This window comes from Emydura macquarii, unplaced genomic scaffold (genome assembly GCF_026122565.2).
Source record: "Emydura macquarii macquarii isolate MOO-44397 ecotype Brisbane River unplaced genomic scaffold, CSIRO-AGI_Emac_v2 contig_3114, whole genome shotgun sequence".
Taxonomy (NCBI): Eukaryota; Metazoa; Chordata; order Testudines; family Chelidae; genus Emydura; species Emydura macquarii.
Window position 1 is genome coordinate 3,088,560 of NW_027133251.1, and position 19,551 is coordinate 3,108,110.

The window sequence follows — 19,551 nt, forward strand, 5'->3', positions numbered from 1 at the left end:
ACACACCATCTATCTGTCTGTCTGTCAACTGTCTGCCTGCCTGTCTTTACGGCCCCCATCCTGGACGACTTTTGAAATGCTGTTGTTGTAACGGTGCTACGTACTGATTGACCCCCAATGTGTATGCTTATCCGATGGTGCCTCTGACTCTCTCTATAGCAGAAATGGGCCTAAAACAGGATCTCAAGACCTCTGAACTCACCTTTCTCCACGACACCTCCTGCTCCTGGAATGTCTTCCCAGTTCAAGCTTGCCATGCTACCACCTCCATTTCATTCAAACCCCACCCCAGGACACACTTTTTTAGTGCTCACAAGGGAGCCCATTCTCAGAAAGGCCGCCTTCCCTTCCACCAGGGCCCATCTGCAGTTCAACCACCGGGGCTGCATGTGAAGCAGACAAAGGCGCACGTCACTCACATGTGCACCCGCTTTTCTTTCTGTTAGGTGCAAAATGGCAAGGGGAAATTTTGTGGGTGCAAACCTCTCCTGCTCAAAGGCAGGCAGGTCCTCAGCTCCGTCAACATTTACACCAAGGAATGAGGCCATAAGAAAATAACGATTGTCGGTTTAGTTAGGCGGCATCCAATCAGGATCAAGGCCCCACTCTGCTAGGCACCGCACACACCTATAATTACAGGCGCTACAGACAAATTGGATGGTAGCAGCTGATCCAGTGTTCCTGGAAACCCTGAGAGAAGCGAAGTTAAAACCCGGGTTGTGTGGGAGGCTAAAGTATGCATCAATTAGAATAATCTGTGCAGAACCATTGCCTTTGCTCCGCAGAGCCGAGGCAGAAAAGAAGCTCTGAAGGACGGGTGACTTTGTGACTTCAACGTGTTTATCAAGACCAGACAATTATTTGTGGTATTAAAAAAACCACTAGCTCCACACAGCAACAGCCCTATTCTAAAAAGTCAGAGTATGCAGCTCAGCCCTCACGATTGGCCCGACCATGACAAACCAGTGGGTGCAGCCCAGTCCTTCAGAGCAACCCTACAATAACAAACCAGTGTGTACGGCCCAGGGCTCATGACTCACCTATAACAAAGTGTATGCAGAGCTACCCCACATGTCCACGCTAGTGTGCACAGCCCACTTTTTCAAATTTTCAAAACTCAGTGGAACTTGCACTCCTGAATCCCTTAGGTGCAACTGAAAATTCCCTGCCTCCTCCCCGTTATAACCTGTGTTAACAAATTAGCGTGCATGCCCCCAGCACCAGTAATAAGAAGCCAGCGTGTGTGCAAGGGGATGAAGCAAAAAAGCATTTGGATACGGAAACGTATTTCAGTGTCAAGCTTCAAAGAGGCTTTGTCATAAACCAGGAAAAGAAAAGAGGTATTTTAAAAAGGGCGGAAGAATTCTGTGACGATACCTTCGCATAATCATATACAAAGGAGCTACTAGATGACTGAGACTGCATCTTTCTTGAGCCATTATCGCCCTGAGAGATTCAAATAACCTGGGTGAAATTAACATGACCAACTAATGCATTTACGGGGAGGGAGCTTCTTAATCGACTTCATGTCTTGCCTCCAGTGCATTGTTTCCTTAAGGGATATTTTGATTCCATTCCTTGATTCTTGAGGGAACAGAGTTCTGCTGTGAAGACTAGAATACGGTATTTTCAGTGATACTCTACATATCAATTAAAGAGGGGAAAGTGGGATTAGAACAGCCTGGAAGGTCAAATCCAGGCAATTTATGGTTGACCCCCAACTCTGTAGTGGACTGAATCAAAATCTTAGCTCCCCAAACCCCCAGTGTTGGAAACCTTTGGAAATCCAAAACTGATCTTTGCAGTTCAGGTACATCTTTAGAACTGGCCTTCTAATAGAAACTCACATACAGCTTTAACAACGGAGTGGCTGGTGACGCTGCAAAATAAACCACGCATTCCTAGCTATTTTCCTAGGAACTCTTTAATGGGGAAACCAGCCAATGCATAATATTTTGGGCCCAGCAGGAGAGGAGCTGAGTGGAATTATGGATGGTCATCAGGAGGAAGAACTATATGCACTCACCAGATGGAGGACACTGGGTTCTCCCTTACCATGTGCTGACACACACTGCAAGTGGCCGAGACACACGTCATGTCATGCCCTTTGTGGGAAAGGGATGCCTGAAGCTATTGAAGATGGGAGCTGACCTATCAGCAGGGATTTCTCAATGCCGCCGTGCTACACAAGAGCCATTGGAAGTACCACTGCTCTGCCTCTGCACCGCCTATCAGCATGTGGTTCACCTTTGGCAGCCCAGTGGTAGGGCCCTCCTGGCGTAGTAATGCTATCCCCTTGCATTTGAGAAGAGAACCAGCTGCTCTGGGGCAGAAATGGATACATTTCTGAAGGCGCCTAAGTGACTTGGGAGCCTACATCCCATTTTCAAAACTCACTAACGGCCCAGATCCTCAAAAGGATTTAGGTGCCTAACAACTCCCACTGATATAAATAAATGGGAAGTAGGTGCCTAAATCTCTTGGGCTTAGAAGCCTAAATCCCACTGAAAATTGTAAGCACTTGTGGGTACGGCTACACAGGGATACAAGACCTCCGCCCTCACTGGGTCCTAGAGCCCGGACTCCAGCCCCAGCCTGAATGTCTACACAGTCATTTTTCAGCACCAGAGCCCAGGCTCGTTAGCCTGAGTCAGTTGACCTGGGCCAGTCGTGGGTTTTTTAATCCCAGGTACAGGTAACCTATGCCTGGGCTCTGAGTCAGGTGTGAGGCCAAGCTCCCCATCTGCCCACACAGGTCCTAGGACTCCGTTGAGGGGGCGGGTCAGCACCTGAGTCCTGTCGTGACTTGGAGCCAAGCTCGAGTGGACACAGCTGAAGCCACAGAGCCGAGTCTGAAGGCCTGCTTAGGGCAGTATGGACGTGTTAGGATGACTGTGAGACCAGCCACTGTAAATCTAGGTTTACACTGTAGGGTGGAGGCCCATGTGCAGGCTTGGAAGAAGCCAATGCACGAGCCCTGGTCCCACAGCTCTGTGTTTACACTGCAGTGTAGACATCCCCCATGTGACTTCTGAAAATGGGACACTTTGGACCTTTTGAAAATTTTACCCAAAACCTTGGCTCAGTTTGCTGCCTGTGGCAGGTTTAAATTCCAACAAAACAAGCGAGCTGTTCTGATAGCTGGGAACTGTTGTATGGATTTAGAAATTCCCTCAGAGTAGCAAGTTAGCTGCCTCCCAACAGCAAACAATTTATTGTTCATGAGTCTAACGCCGAGACGCGTCTTCAATTTTTAACCAAGTTTTCACTGCAGCGAGGCTCCTGTTGGCTTCAGTGGGCGTTTTATCTGAGTATGGCGTTAACAAAAGCTGGGTGAGGACATGAGCATGAATTCCTTTAGCCATTTCTCTAGTTTAGGAAGGAAGAAATTAGAGGATATTTAAGTGTTAAGGAGATCTATTTACAGGAATTTGTCATGCTGAGATGAAGCTGGCTACGGACTGTACCGTATGAAGAATGAAAAAATGCTTTAGAAGGTTTGCAACATGGAGCTGCCGCTATATACACCGGACTGGTCCAACTGCCTGGAATTAAACTACAGCCTGGTCCCACCTCTGAATTGCAGGTCGTCTTTGACCTCAGCATCCTTTTTATGGCTGAGCAGCTGACCTGAACAGCTGCTATCCTCCCTAGTGGCCAGGAAGACTCATCACAGTCATGAGATGCCACCGGGATGGGGCAAATTGGGCCATCCCACATTAAGCCTCTTTTTGCTTCTTTCTACCAAAGCGCACACACGAACAGTTCCTGTTTTGGGTGCATGTGTGTGCGGAGTGGCTCTAGCCAGAGACCTAGTGGAAAAGATAGATGCTTGAGACTCTCGGAACTGATTTTTTTTAGGGTCCACAACACAGACTCTGTAAGACTACAGGTGCCATCCCTTCCCCCCGTGCAGTTACCTGTGCTAGTCCGTTGTATCCAGCGGTTTCCACAACTCTTCAGTAGGGGCGGTTAGCGTCCTTCGGCCTCTTCAACTGCACCTTCAGCCTCTTCATGCCAATCTGGAAACCATTCATAGCCTGGATGGCAGCCTGGGCACTGGCAGGGTTGTCAAAACTCACAAACCCTGTCAAAACATGAGGCAAGGTGGGGGGGTTTAACAGGCTGAAGGGGACTGCAGCACTACATGCAAGACCACTTAGAATGAGCATGGGGCCGGGGGAAGGGAAGGCTCGGGGGGGGAGGCGTGGGTGAGGGGAGGATGGCTGCCAATGGGGGGGTGTTGTTATGGAGCCCAGTGTCTGATCCCAAAGCAGTTCCAGACATCGCACCGCACGGCGTCCGAGTGTTTGCATCCCAGCATTAACCCACGCAGCTCTGAGGCCATGCCAGCTCTAACTGCAGGATGGCACGTGTGCTGAGTCGGTTTCAAGGCACTTGTTCTGCATGTGTTTCTCTCCCTCAAGGCTGTGGTATATCAGCTTCTACCATCCTGGATGTTTCCATCTTATCTTCTCTGCAGTGCCTTCCCCTCTCCCCCCTGCATTTATGAACGAGTGAACTTGATAGATCCATAACTACTTGCTAATAATGGCAAAGTAAATACGGGGGGACAACAATGACCTTACCAGCCCAGCCTGAGCGAGCTTGAACCCTCGAATAGCAGCCTTAACAGCTTGCACTGTTACCACTCCAGGTGAAGGAGCAGCTCCATTAACAGGTAGCTGTTGTGGTCTCTTTGAGGGAGGCAAACACCCACACTTCCCTAGCAGGGCTGACAGCAGTAGCAGGCGTGTAGAGCTCGCTGTGATGGCGGCACCTTTGGCGGCTGGACATACGACTGGGGTAATTAGAAGGGGCTATGGGTGCGCTCCTTCATCTCAGCTGGCAGAGTTGCAGCAAGCACCACAAGTCCATGGTGCGGCTCGGTTGGCATACTCGGAACGGAGCGTTATTTATTATTTTTTAATGGGGGAAAGTGGAGCTTGTCACAGTGGACCCATGCTAACATGCTCTGCTAACGTGCGATGTGATGCTAACGTGATTAGCTCCTACTGTGTATGGGGTTCCTACTTTAGACCCAGCAATAGGGGCGTTCTGCCCCCTTCTGTGTGTGCGTTTAGCTGGTGATTGTTGGAACCCCTGACGTACGTCTGAACGTGGGGTTTCATCCTCTTAGCCGTCTCCCTTGTAAAATACTGTGCGTGCACCATTTCTGTAGCCCAGGACCAGTCTTTCTAGGAGTCACATCATGATGTTTCAATGACACTAAAGGGTGGATGTCTGGGTTGGCCACTCCTGAAGGAGATGCCACATGTGGGAAGGTAATCAAACCCTCAGACACAAGACACTCCAGCTGGGTGTCAGCAATATGCTCTACGGGGCTGCTTTTCTACAGAGGCAGACCCGTCACCAGTGGGATTTGTTTTGCACCAGTACATCTAGGCTAGGGCTTTACACTGGGGTAACTACGCTGATGTAGTTACTCCACTGAAAATTTCGCTAGTCTGGACCAGCTCAAAGACACATGATGGTGCTATTAAGCCGTAGCTTTTAAGGCAGACTTCACCACATCAACTATCAAACTATTACAGGTGGCACTTCCCAAGATGAGAGAAAATGTGGTCACCCACTACGCTGCACAGAGACCACAGGGAAAAAAGCAGGGAGTGAGATCTGGCAGGTCTTTAGTATTGGGTATGCACCTTGGGCCGGGCTTAGGTTCTTTAAACCATCCTTCTTTCAAACTTCTTTCACCGACTGTCCCAATTTTCCATTGGCACGTCAGTGCGTGGCATGAAAAATGCTCAGCTAGCCCGCAGCTGGCATGCTGTTTCCCAGGGGGGGAAGAGCCATTGTTTCCAGTCTGAAGGGGACTTTTGGCTGTGAGTGGCCTGCTGTGCTTGGCCTGAAAGCTGAGATGCCACAGGGCTGGGCAATCGATTGATCGGTCGATATCAGCGACGACAGTGTCAAAGCCTTTCCTTTTCTCAGGTCAGATGCTGGCTAGCAGACTAGATAACTGCCACCCTCATGCAGTTTTTCCTTCTAAGCAGACGACTTCACAAGCAAGATAGTGACAATGACCAACATTTTGCTCTCAGTTATTCCAGGGTGAAACCAGAGTAACTCCATCAATTTCAGTGGAGCTAATCCAGTTTTAAACTGGCACAACTCAGAGGAGAATTTAGCACAAAAAATACATAAAACATTTTACTGAATGTCTTTAATTTTGGGGCTTGCTGCTGTTGGTTTTAAAACACAACTTTAATGCACCTCCCATTCTGAAAACAACCCCCCCGCCCTCCCCCACACACACATTGCTAACATCTCCCCTGCAATGTGGTCTCCCCTCTTGAAGGACAAAGCGAGAGAGAGGTTAAAAAAGCTTAAAGTGGTTTCTGTGCATCAGTTAATTAATAATAAGAGAAATATATGTACCAGTCTGTAGACGGTTGGTAGGAGGACAGGATTTTGTGATAAATCTATTTTATGTTTTTTTCAGGGATTATGTAAAATGACTACTCTAATAAATGATTTACCAAGGTAGGAAAGGATCAAGAAATTTGCTAGGATTGCAGCTCAGGGCGTTGAATCTCCCTTGCGCTGCACTGCACTTCCAAAAAGGTGTCAGCTACAGAGTCTGTGGCTTCTCCTGATCCACTTCTCCCTCCCTGACTGTAACATGAACAAGGGGCAGCAACAAGTACAGATTAATTGGAGGGGGGCGGGGGCTGGATTTTCCCCATTTCTTCCCCTGGCTGCTGCTTCAAGCTGCAGAAAGCTGCGACTCCTAGGTGCTCTCAGAGTGCTGCATGCCTGTCCCACCACAGAAACGTGGTCTTGGACGGCCGTGGGGCACTGAGGAGGTTTCTCCCTGGCTGCTCTTCCATTTAAACCATCCCAGATGGGGAGTGGGGAGAATGGGGAAGAGCAGATCACGTCTGCTTCAGAGTTGTACTTGGAAGCTGCTTTGCACTCCAAAACATATCAGCCTTGATGTCTGTTGGCAGTGCAAACGATGAGGTGTCACTCAGTTGCTATTAGATGGGCCCGAACCCAAACCTTCAATCCATATACCCGAGTCTGGGAAGAGTAGGCGCTGGAGTTGGAGCTGAAGCATTGGAGATGGCCCTGCGGTGATGTCTTTATAGCCTGAGTCACCGGGTCAATCTCAGGAGGAGAAAAAGCAAAAGGACGCCCTTAAAAACAAATATTTAGCTAAGTTGATGGGTTATGGGGCCTGGTGAACAGATGATTACAATACAAAACTACCATCACAGTCAGTCACATTGCTAGTGATCTCAGCAGAGAAGCTGAGGACAGAGTGGACATGGAGCGTGACTGACCTCACACCTACAGATTTAACCTCCCAGGACATAGTTGTAATATTGTCAGGGAGCCCTGGGGGGAGGAGGGGCGACGCTTGCACTTGTCATTGCTCAGGCTGTGTCTGTTTTCTGGGGCTAAGACAGGCCTTCAGTCTCCAGAGCTTGTCAACCACCCGCACTCAATTCACTTCTGTGAGCTGAGCTGAGAAAAATACAGCTCATAGCCACTCGTTCAGCAGAGCTGATTCCTTCACGGTGGATAACGGAGGCTTCTCTAGTTCTTTGGAAACATATCGCTCTAAGGATGGCTGTTCACTTAAGAACTTCACTTGCTCGCACTCTGTAGGCAAGTGATTTCTGGAGCATGATTGTGTTACCTTGACGTATCTAGTGAAGAGAAACAGGATGCTAAAATGAGAACCCAAGTTGTGAAAGAAACATACTGCAAGGACCCTGGCTACATGGGCTGTGGAACGGATTGGATTTCTTAGTAGGCCTTTTCCATCTTCATTTACTTTTATTCCTGGGTTTGTCATAGTGATGAGCCAATGCCAGTGTTTGTCCTTTTTTCCTTCCAGCACAGGAAAGATTTTCCATCAGCAGAAGCAAGATTTGCACATACGACCATCGAGCTGGGCACTGTCAAGAACCTAATCCACGTCTGGGGAGTGCTGGGAATATTCTGTTGTCCTGAATTTCTTTGTGCTGGCCACTGGAGGAAAGCTTGTACTCTTGTGATGGGAGCCAGGAAGCAGCAGCCCTTAGCTGTTCTCTGTCAGAAGAACATCTTATGTCTAAGGAATTGGTGGCCCCAATTCCTGTCACATAAAGCGATTAACAGCCCTTTGTTTTCTGTGTATTATAACCAAGCATTTTTAAGAACTCTCCTTGTGTGCAGAGACAACAGCCTTTTTATTTTGAGACTCCCTGCAGCCTACCACAAAGGGACACCACACACCCACACACACACACACTATGCTCTCTCCAGGAGACTTTACTTTTGTTCTTCTTGTTTTCCTTTAGCTTCAAATCGGAATGGTTTTAGACTGAAAGGACCTGGCTGCCCTTTGTGTGTGGGGAAAATGTAGCCCTCAGTTCTCCAACTCCATGTTTTTTCTTTCCCAAATTGTGTCCCTGTTTTGACATGGGGTGGGCCATAGCTTCAGGCATATCATGACAGCGTTTCTCTTCACTCCATTCTCCTGTTCAATGTGTTCTGATCTTTCCCATGTGACATCAGTGGCTAACTTTAATTGGCTGTGTCCAGCTAAAGTCAAAAGCTATTTGGGTTGATATAATGCTCAGTGTGCAGATAATTCATCCCACACACTTTTCTGACAGCCACACCAGAAAACAATGGCTGTTAACTCATTGTAGGTGGTTGCCAGAAGTAACTATGGACTGGAACCCTTCGTCCTCTTTTGCTCCCTTTCCTGCTCCCCAATGACATGTTCAGTTCTTGGGTGAGGAGGTAGCATCCTCAGTGGAAGTGGGAAGTAGCTCCGGTAGTCAAGGAAGGTTTGGGATTAGCGAGGGAGGCTGTATTCCCAATTTTTGTTATTTATTATGTCTACAATAGTAGTATCTAGAGACCCCAACTGAGATCAGGACCCCACTCTGTTGGATGCTGTATATACCATAATAAGAAACAGTATCCTGCCCCGAAGAGCGTACAGTCTGAATAGACAAGACATACTAAGGGTGTCAGGGGAAACTGAGGCCCAGAGCGGCAACATGACTTGCCCAAGGGCATAAAGCAGGCCAGTGAGAGAACGAGACACACAATCCAGGTCTCCTGACCACACACCCCATGGCCAATCATCTCAAAGCTTCTCCGTAGGTCAATAGAAAATGATTGTAAATCATGTGTAACTGCATGCTGCCCACAGAACACAGTAGTTGGTTGGAAGGTCCCATGCTAAATTCCTTCCATCAGTGTCCAATAGCTGGCACCATCTAGATGACTAAAAGCATAGTGCTGCCATAGAAGGACTGTCCAAATAGGGTCCTGCACTGACCCTCGATGACCAAATGACCCCTCGCTTTGCCACTGAGCAGATGCGTATCCATCGTCCTTCCAATGGAACACTAATAGGAAACCCAAAGTCAGAAACCTTGCACCTTTAACCCGCACAGCTGGATCTTGAGGTCCAACTGCTGTGTATTTTATCAGCACAGAATGACTGCCAGAATCCAGACACGCAGTTTTGTTTAGAGAAAAAAACTATAGTCACATAATTTATTGTTGTGATTTTGGCAAGTGTTCCCTTTTGCTTCCTCCTTACTTCCTTCCTTTCATTTGCTGTCTTCATGGTCTACATCGGTCCAGACTCTAGCTTCTTCACAGCAGCCCAATTTTTCAGAAATGGCTAGTGATTTTGGGTGCTCAATGTGGGAGACCTCACAAGGGCTGGATTTTCACAAAGATGCTTCGCCATCACGCTTGGAAAATCAGGTTTCAAGCTGTGCATCCAGAAAAAGGAGGCAATGAAAATCACTAGTCACGTTTGAAAATTTAGGCCTGAATATTTATTTAGGGGCTGTCATTTACTATCCAAAGGGATGGAGGAATGCTATTTATTGATAATTAATTAAGAATAGCAGCCTTCAGGAAAGAATATATAAGCTGCCATTTCTTCTGCCTAGCTTTCCGCCTGCGAAAATAACTCAGTTCAGGGTTCTAGGAAACTAGATGTGAAAAATGAGGGAGGATTAAGGACAATGAATGGCTACTGGCTAGTGCAGAATGTCCCCTGACCCAAGTGGAGGGTGGATTGAGCTAGCTGTACAATGACTTTTAAAACTACAGGCAAAAATGTGTGTACAATTGTGTGCTTTATTTGCACATGCAATGATCATGATCAAGTGCACGATTTGGGTAAATTGCACATGCAAGTGGCTTATTGGACACACAACTGACCGTGTACATGGGCAACTACCTGATTTATACATGCTGTGGTGGTCATTGCATATGAAAATTAGGCGCTCAGTTTTAAAAGCACAGGCTCTTCATGACCAATGTCATACTGACTCTGCCAGCGTTAACTAAAGTCAGCTCCCCACCACTCAGTGAAGTGCTCATCCAAGGAAAGACCCTGACAAACAAAATTCCTACACTGTAGGGATGGCCAGCGGCATCAGGGCAGATGTATTATCTACCTATGTTCAGTACTAATATGGTCCCCCTTACCCTAGTATCTGAGAACCGCACAATTGTCAATGTGTTATCCGCATAGCACCCCAGGGAGAGAGGAAAGTTATCCTCATTTTACATATAAGGAACTAAGGTACAGAGAACAACTAAGTGACTTGCCCAAGGTCACACAGGAGGTCTATGGCAAAGTATAGAACTGAACCAGGCAAATATGACCCAGGATAACACTCCAACACTGGACCATCCTTCCATCACTGGTCCTCTGCTGCATCACTGCAAATCCCTCTGGATTTCAGGAGATCCACGGGTTTAGGGGGATAAACCCTTCCCATTCCCCAGGGGCAGAGCACATAAATCCTTGCCTGCCCACAGAATCATTAGGTGGACTCTCCCTGTAATTCCCCATGCCCTGCATCAGAAAATCCTGCTTAGGGGACAAAGTGCCCTGAGTGAAGATACACAGCTCCTAATGCACTGGCAGCTCTTTACAAAAAGTAAATAATAATTAATGAATAATAATAACATGCAATTGTCTGGCTGCTGGCCCATCTACTGGGGATAAAGTGCATTGCTTCGCCCTTGGTCTATTTCAGAACGTGCCTTACTTTGATTGCTAAGCCACCAAATCGTGAGGCACTGAGGTGGGAAGAGTTTTCTGTGGGGGAGGAAACAATTTGCCTCAAAAAGCTTCTCCTGTCAGTGCCAGTGCCTGTTCCTCTGCAGCCTGTCCCCCTCCACCTCCTCCTGACCTCAGCCCCTTTCATTTCTCATTTCTTCTATTTTCACCCATGCCGATGCCTCTTAATTTCCCTCTTCCCTCATTTATTAGTCTTATCGATGAATGGAGGTTTTCATTTGATTATTCTGCAAGGTCTTTTTACCTACGGTTTTCTTTAAACCACGTACTAGTCTTGCAATTTTTTAGCACTGTAAAGAATTTCAGGATACAATTTGTATGAAAGTAGCTCTATAATGTACATGTGTATTGGAAGGTATTGTATTGTAATGTGATTTATGGCTACTGGAATCTTCAGTAATGGAGTTTGTCTGCAGACCAAGGACATCATTTCAGCTATTTTCCAGTGTCTAATGGAGTTGGATGACTTTTGGAATATTTAACCTTGTGCTGGTATTTTACCATCTCTTGATAGATGGATCAGAAATAGTTCTGCTCTGCATTTGGAAAGAAGCAGGGGGATGTATTAATATCTTATAGTGATAATAAAATACATTTCTATTCCATCAGTTACTAGGGAGGCTGTACAGCAATGATTAAAGTTCAACATTTTTAAATCTGCAGGACCAGATAACTTTCATCCAAGAGTATTAAAAGAATTGGCCCAGGAAATCTCTTAACCATTAACTTTGATTTTTAACAAATCTTGGAACACTGGGGAAGACTCAGAGGACTGAGAAAAAGTTAATGTTGTGCCAGTATTCAAAATAATAACAGGATGACCTGGGAAACTAATGGCTGGTTATTTGGACACTGATGTGGGGCAAAATCATGGAAAGGCTTATACAGAATGCAGTCAGTAAAGAATTAAAAGATGGAAGCATAATTAATGCCAACCAGCATGGTTTCACAGCAAATAGGTCTTGTCATACAAACTTGATTTTTTTTTCATGAGCTCACAATCACAAGTCAGGTTGAAAAAGGTAACTTCTGTAAGGCATTTGTCTTAGTTCCACAAGGCATTCTGATAAAAAAAATTAGCACAACAGAAAGTCAACTCAGCCTATATTAAAGAGACAACTAAAGGGGGGATATGTCAGAGATCTGTAAAACAATTACTGTTGTGGAGAAAGTGAATAGGGAAGCGATATTTACCCCTTTGCCTAACACAAGAACTAGTGGTCACCCAATGAAATTAATAGGCAGTAGGTTTAAAACAAACATAAGGAAGTACTTCCTTACACAACACACAGTCGACCTGGGGAACTCATTTCCAGGGGATGTTATGAAGGCCAAAAGTGCAACTGGGTTAACAAAAGAACTAGATAAGTTAATGGAGGATAGGTCAATCAATGGCTATTAGCCAAGATGGTCAGAGACACAACCTGTGCTCTGGGTATCCCTAAATCTCTGACTGCCAGAAGCTGGGACTGGATGACAAGGGATGGATCACTCAATAATTACCATGTTATAGTCATTCCCTCTGAAGCACCTGGCACTGGCCACTGCCGAAAGGCAGAATACTGGGCTAGATGGATCCTTGAACTGACCCACTATAGCTGTTCTTATGATTAAAACCCAGTTAACAGAGAGATCACAAAAAGTAACTGTAAATGAGGAATTGTCATCCAATGAGGATGCTTCTAGTAGGGTCCTGTAAGGATCTGTTCTAGGTCCAAGGCTATTTAATATCTTTATCAATGATCTGGAAAAAAATACAGCATCAATGCTGGTAAAATTTGCCGATGACACTAAAATTGGTGGAGTGGTAAATAATGATGGGGACAGGTCAGCTATAAAGACCAACCTGGGTTGTTGGGTAATGTATGCGCCATTTGAACAATATGCATTTGGACACAGCCAAATGCAAGGTCATACATCTAGGAACAAAAAGAGTAGGTCACACTTATAAAATGAGGGACTGTATCCAGGAAAGCAGTGACTCTGACAAGGACTTAGGGATCATGGTAGACAACCAACTGAGCATGAGAGCCTAGTGTGATGCTGTAGCTGAGAGGCTGACTGCAATCTCTGGTTGTATAAATGGAGAATAGCAAATAGAAGTAGGGAGATAGTATTACTTCTGTGTGACATAGCATTAGTGGGGCCATTACTGGAATACTGTGTCTTGACATCCATGCTTCAAAAAGGTTGTTGGAAAACTGGAAAAAGTTCAGAGAAAACTACAAGAATGATCTGAATCTGAAAAAAATCATGCCTTATAGTAAGAAAATTCAGAAGTTCAATCTATTTAGTTTATCCAAGGGAAGGTTAAGAGTGACATGACCACAGTCTACGAGTATGAACATGGGCAAGAGATTTCTAATAGTAGATGGCTGTTTTCCTCCAGCAGAAAAAGTACTAGGACAAAGCTCCAATGGTTGGAAGTGGAATTTAGGCAAATTTGGACTAGAAATGAGGCAAAAACTTTAACAGTGTGGGTAATTATCCATGGGAATAACAGATCTCAGGATGTAGTGGATTTTCCATCACCTGAAGTTTTTGTCTTTCTAAAAGATATGCTACGGCTGAAACAGAAATTATGGGCCTGATAATGAAAATATTGAGTTCTTTGGTTGATTGAGTTCTTTTGTCAGACTCGATGATCAGAACTGTCCCTTTTGCTCCTACGCTCAGTCTATCTGCTTGTCTATCATTCATTCTAAGACAGCCCATGGTCATTGAGATCTCTAGGCATACTAGCGCTTGCCTATTGAAGTGGCATAAGTTGGTGTAGCATTCACTGATGTCAGTGCCTTATAACAGAGGGTCCTAAAGTGTGGGTTGCGGACCACTGAGAGAGCTGGCTGGTCACATGGTAGTGGCGCTTCCTCTTGTTTCAGTTGAAACAAACAGAGGGGAAAGGGAGAATGAATGAAGAGTAAAAGTAGACAGCATGATTAACTTCCTTCAAAAGATCAAAATGCTTAGTGCACAAGGGACAGCTAGCATTGGATGAACATATTCCTGATGTCACTTTTCCATGTACACAGTTGCTCTGGTTGCTGCATGGACACAGTGTGATCACAAAGAGGAGGGAAAGTGGTCTGTGCGGGGCAGATGTCCACCAGACACTCTCTCAAAGCAGTGGTCCCGTTCGGAAGAAGTTAGAGAAGCCTGCCTGTACGGGATGACCCTGAATTTGGATGGTACAAACCAGGAGGAATTTTTCCTCCTACAGCCTCTTATACTTCTCTTCCAGGACAAACTGGGCTATGTTGGAACCGAGATCTTGGCAAGTCGGAGAAGACCATTCAGACTCATGTCCAAGGGATGAGGTTTGGATTCAACATTGGATCAGAACCTGAACTTTCACTAAATTTGGGTATGTTCAGATTTGGGGTTCTGATTTGCACCTGTTACAGAGCCAGGCCCCAGCTGTGAAGTTTGAATACAGGGTTCTTGGTCAGGATCATCTCTAATATAAGAAGACACAGAAGAACCAGAAATTTGACATGGATGATTATAACAAAGAGGTCTCATCCTACCTGTGGTGTTCAGGTGACCAACTTTCCCCTGCCCCTGACTAATATACATGTTTCCATTGAACTTCGAGAATCACATGGTTCACCATGCCAACGACAGTTGATATCTAGTGGCTTTCACTGAGAAAACTCACCAATCAGGAATAATTTGTGCTCACAAGAGAGGCAGTTGGTGGTTCCTGTGGAAGTCAGTATCTATACTCAGATCAGCCTATACTAAGATCAGCAGAGGGAGATCTTTTGATTTGCCATCTGAGAGCCTTCTGTGGATTTTTTCACCAGCTGTGGGTTAGCTGTGATTCAACAAACTGCTCGGCATGGAGTTAATGGGAATGAGCTGTAAAATTAAGGCTGTGCATAAGGGCTTGGCTGAATCCACAGCGGGGTTTGCTTTGTAGGAGTAGCATGATATGATCAAGATGCCAATGGCTGCTGTAGCTCCCACCACTTGTCTTCATCCACCTGATCAAATTCCTAGCTTCAGATTCATCTATGGCAATGTGAGTTTCTCACCAGCGCTACTGGATTTCTGGGTAATTGGAGAAGAGCCTAAATAAGAACATGATGTTTTCCATGTCCAAAGAGATCAATAGGTCATCTAATTCTGGATATAGTCGCTGCCAATGACCGGTACTGGACCCAATGCACAAAATCACCATAATGGTGCACCCAGAAGTGTAATAAGATACTATAGGGTGGGGCATTGCTTCCTGATTAATAAAATAATAAACAGTAGCAAGAAAACATGAGCTAAGGAAGCAATAAGAACTAGGTTAAAAATTGGTGTCTAGTTTTCATTGGCTCCTTAATGTTCCAGGGAGACTCTTAAATGGTTTTGTGGGCATTAAAAAGCCAGTGAAAAATAAACACAAATTCTTGACATGGTGCAACACTAGATGCTGATCATTTGCTATATGAGAGCTAACGACCCTCCCTCTTGTTATCCTAATGCCTTGTGCATCATTACTGCCAGGTTGGGGCATCTCTTAATGAATGGATTAAAAGGCTTGAAACGGCAGTGGTTCTCAATCAGTGGTACGCATATCCCTGGAGGTACGCAGAGGTCTTCCAGGGGATACAGCAACTCATCTAGACATTTGCCTAGTTTTACAACAGGCTACATAAAAAGCACTAACGAAGTCAATACAAACTACAATTTCCTGCAGACAATGACTTGTTTATATTGCTCTATATATTATACACTGAAATGGAAGTATAATATTTATGTTCCAATTGATTTATTTTATAATTATATGGTAAAAATGAGAAAGTCAGCAATTGCTCAGTAATTGTGTGTTGTGACACTTTTGTATTTTTATGTCTGATTTTGTAAGCAAGTAGTTTTAAAGTGAGGTGAAACCTGGGCAATGCAAGACCAATCACCCTCCTGAAAGGGGTACAGTCGTCTGGAAAGGTTGAGAACCACCGGCCTAAAAGTTTCTGCTCAGAAGCTCGAAATATTGATTAATAGCTTTCAATGAAACTTTCCAGCCCAACAACTAATTCTACACGTGGGTCACTGTGTGAGGCATAGCAATTAATGCTACAGATGTAATTGATGAGAAAAAAATCCCTGTAACATGCAATGAGCCATTAAAAAATTAAAAATGATCTTGGTTTTGGGATCAAGAGGTTCTCAATTGGCACTAAATTAATTTAGTATCAATGGGAGAGATGGGAAGAGTGGAAGAAATAGCACCCCAAATGGAAAAGTACCCAAATAATCCACACCCATCCCTGATCCAACCTGCTGTAGTTATATTCCACCCTTTTTATGCCAGCTGAAACCCCCTGTGCTTTAAGGAGCTGCAATGGACAGAAAGATGATCTGTTTACTTCTTCCATAGTAAATGCCAACTGAAGCTTAACTTCTCTTATGTCATAATGTAGCTGCACTCACATCTGCAACTGAAGTCCCCGGGAGCTGTGCAGTGAACATATAAAGTGCTATATAATGCTAAGGACTGAAAAATTAGGTCCTAGGCACCCCAAATTGGGCATTCAAAATTGGTGGATACTTTTGACCTCAATCACCCTGTGCCTCAGCTCCCCATGTGTAAAACGGGGAGAAAATCGCCTCACCGCTCGGAGGTGTTGAGAAGACACATTCATTAATGTTTGTGAAGCAATCAGATCCTGTGGAGATGGGGGCCAGGGGAAAGCCCATGTGGAAATTAATAATTTTGTCTTCAGAGCAGGGTGTGACTAGTGGGCAGTTAATGAGGCCGAGGGCACCACAGTGAACAATGAGAATAAAACCAGGTATTGAATAGCTGATCATTAACTGAGCACCATCCCTCCTCTGCATGGAAGGAAACAGGGGTTTACATTAACTGTAATAACGCTGGAGTTTTTGTTAGCCATGTAAATGGCCAGTCCCCCTTTGACTCCCACTGAATTCTAGTGGCAGTGATCAAAGATACCATGTGTACATTTTAGTAAGTAAAAAGCATTTATAATGTATGTATGTGCGTGTACACAAATATAAAAAGAGCACCTACAGTTATGGATTTTACATATAGATTCATGTGTCTATCACTTGCCTGTCTAGACAGAGCGAGAAATAGACGATTCTGTTTATGTATTCCCTTTTCATAAATTCCTAAACTACAAAAGGAAGAAAAAGTCCCTGCTTCTAATGTATAGATGTTCCTGCATAGGAGTTATTGGGGAAAAGGCAGAGCTGTCCCTTTAACTGAAGAGCTGCAAACAGCTGTTCCTTGTGCATACATGCTTGCCTGGCCTGAAAGTTTTGGTAAGTCAGTGCATAACTGACAGTTAGATTTATCTCCCCAATAAGCAATCAACATTATAATAAAGGAAAAATGCTTTCAGTGCACCTTTGAGAGTGCATCAGAAATTAATCTAAACATCAAATTAATTATAGGTTGTAAATGAATAGTGGCTCACATCCCTAACACTTCTATCGCTCGACTCCTTAGACACCCCCTCCCACCAAAACCTCCCCTGACTTACTGCAATGGCTGTGGAGATCAGTGGGCTGCAATAAGTTTTCTGTGCATCTCTCTCATTCACACAACCCACTTCCTATCAGCCGGAGGGTGTTCCCACCGCCTTGGATCAAAGTACACCACAGCCCAGTGCTTTGGCATGGAACCTGAGTTCAAATTTGGAGCGGGTGACAAAAAACTCCTCCTCTTCTCAGACCTGCAAGATCTTTCCCTTCAGAGCAGCTGGTGCTGCATTCAGCCGTTTAGTGTCACCTCCTGTGGGCCATGTTTCATACTCTGACATCAGAATCCTTCCTTTCCCTTCAGTCCCTTTGGCAGTCCCCCAAGACTCTCTCAAAGCATTCTGCTCCTGCCTCACCTTTTTTACTGCCTTCCTCTAAGCATCCATGACATTCGGTGCCAGAGGATCACATGAGGCACCCCTGGCTCTGTGTGCTGACTCCCTGGCCTACATTTTCAGAAGTGTTGTGTCCTACTGGGTGTCTTGGTTTTGGGGATCCGACTCGATATGCCGAGAAGCTGATCGGCAGAGGCGCTTGTCGCTTGCAGCTCATGTTGACGTCAGCTGGAGCAGTGGGTGCCCAGCACCCCTGAAAATCAGGTTGCAAGGGTTGCGGGGTTCAAAGACCAATGTGCTCCAGATGAGTGGGTGCTTAAAAATGTGGGCCCAGAGACAGGGATGCAACCAGAATTTCCTAAGGAGGGGGGCCCAGCTGACCAGCCAAGTAGCCGAGGTCACAGCATGCGCTGTGTTCCCAATTTCCCTGTGGGCAGGATCCTGCTTTATGCACGAGTTATATTCTGAGAAGCATTCGTGTGTGCATGGGGTTTCCGTGCTCCCCCTTCGCCTCGCCACATGTAACCGTGCTGAGTTGCCATCTCTCCTTCCAGAGGGGGCCCGGAAGCAGAAGAGATGGCGAAGACAGCATGCGGAGATGGTGGCGCAGGACTTTAGGGTGCGGGGAGCTGGGTCTGGGACCTCTCTTCCCTCCTCTCCCACTAGAGAGATTGGGACTGTGGATCTGTGCATCAGTCTGTGCATCATCTGTGCATCAGTCTGTGGCAAAGCTGGGGTGGGTTGGGGTCCCGAGGCCCCCACTTTCATTGTGTCCCTGCCTGTAGGCACTTTGAGCCTCCGCTGGCCTGTGAGTCTGATCAGGGCCTGATCTTGGTTCCCCTGTGCAGCCCTCCACTGGAAGGATGGCAGCAAAAGCCCAGTCTGCTGATCCTGGGAGGTTTGGGCTAAAGAGACAGGGAGCAGGTGGGGTGGGACGGGGCTTTACTAATGAAATCTGAAAGCAAGTTAAAGGTAAAGCCTGACAAGCTTAATAACAGCACTGCTAACAATCCTCAGCGGTCAAACAGCGCTCTGCTTCCCCAGCGCTTGCCAATCCCGGTCTGGCATGGGCGGGGTTCGTTTCACACATACGGCACCTGGAGAGAGGTGAAGTGACTTGCCCAAGCCAGTGGGAGAGGTGAGATAAGAAGCTGCCACTCTCTAGACCATGCAGCTCCGCCCCTATTGTTCCAATCCTAGGTCTCATGGAGCTCTGCCCATGACCTACAATGCCCCACACAGCTGTGTTAACGCAACCCGCCCCCCGTCTTGATATGCAGCACTCACTGCTATTTCACTTCTGGCCCCGCCAAGTCCCCCGGCAACTCTGCCAACACATCTCAGCGCTGCCCGCATCTCCTCCCGCTGTTCCAGCCCTGGTCCCACCCCACAACTCTGCAGTTCACCTCAGTCTTGAACTGCAATCACATTTCATACACAGAATCATAGAATCGTGGGACTGGACGTGACTTTGAGAGGTCTTCTAGTCCAGTCCCCTGCACTCAAAGTAGCAGCTAGACCATCCCTGCCAGGTGATTATCTAACCAGATCTTAAAGAAGATAACACTAGCATTTATCACCCCCTCAAACTGTCCCCTGGGCTCCAGCGCCTTTTGTCCTCACCCTTCACTCCCT

The 19,551-nt window shown here is 46.0% G+C and overlaps 1 protein-coding gene across 3 annotated transcripts in view; it reads right to left on the reverse strand.

Annotated features, from left to right (window-relative positions):
• Positions 1–3,959: 3,959 nt before the first annotated feature.
• The window catches only part of CELF4 (CUGBP Elav-like family member 4), a 108,139-nt gene continuing 92,547 nt past the window's right edge, over positions 3,960–19,551 (reverse strand). For all 3 annotated transcript variants that reach the window (XM_067530898.1, XM_067530900.1, XM_067530899.1), the window contains exon 9: positions 3,960–4,087. In XM_067530898.1, the coding sequence (XP_067386999.1) occupies positions 3,960–4,087 (128 nt within the window). The remainder of the gene's footprint in view (positions 4,088–19,551) is intronic.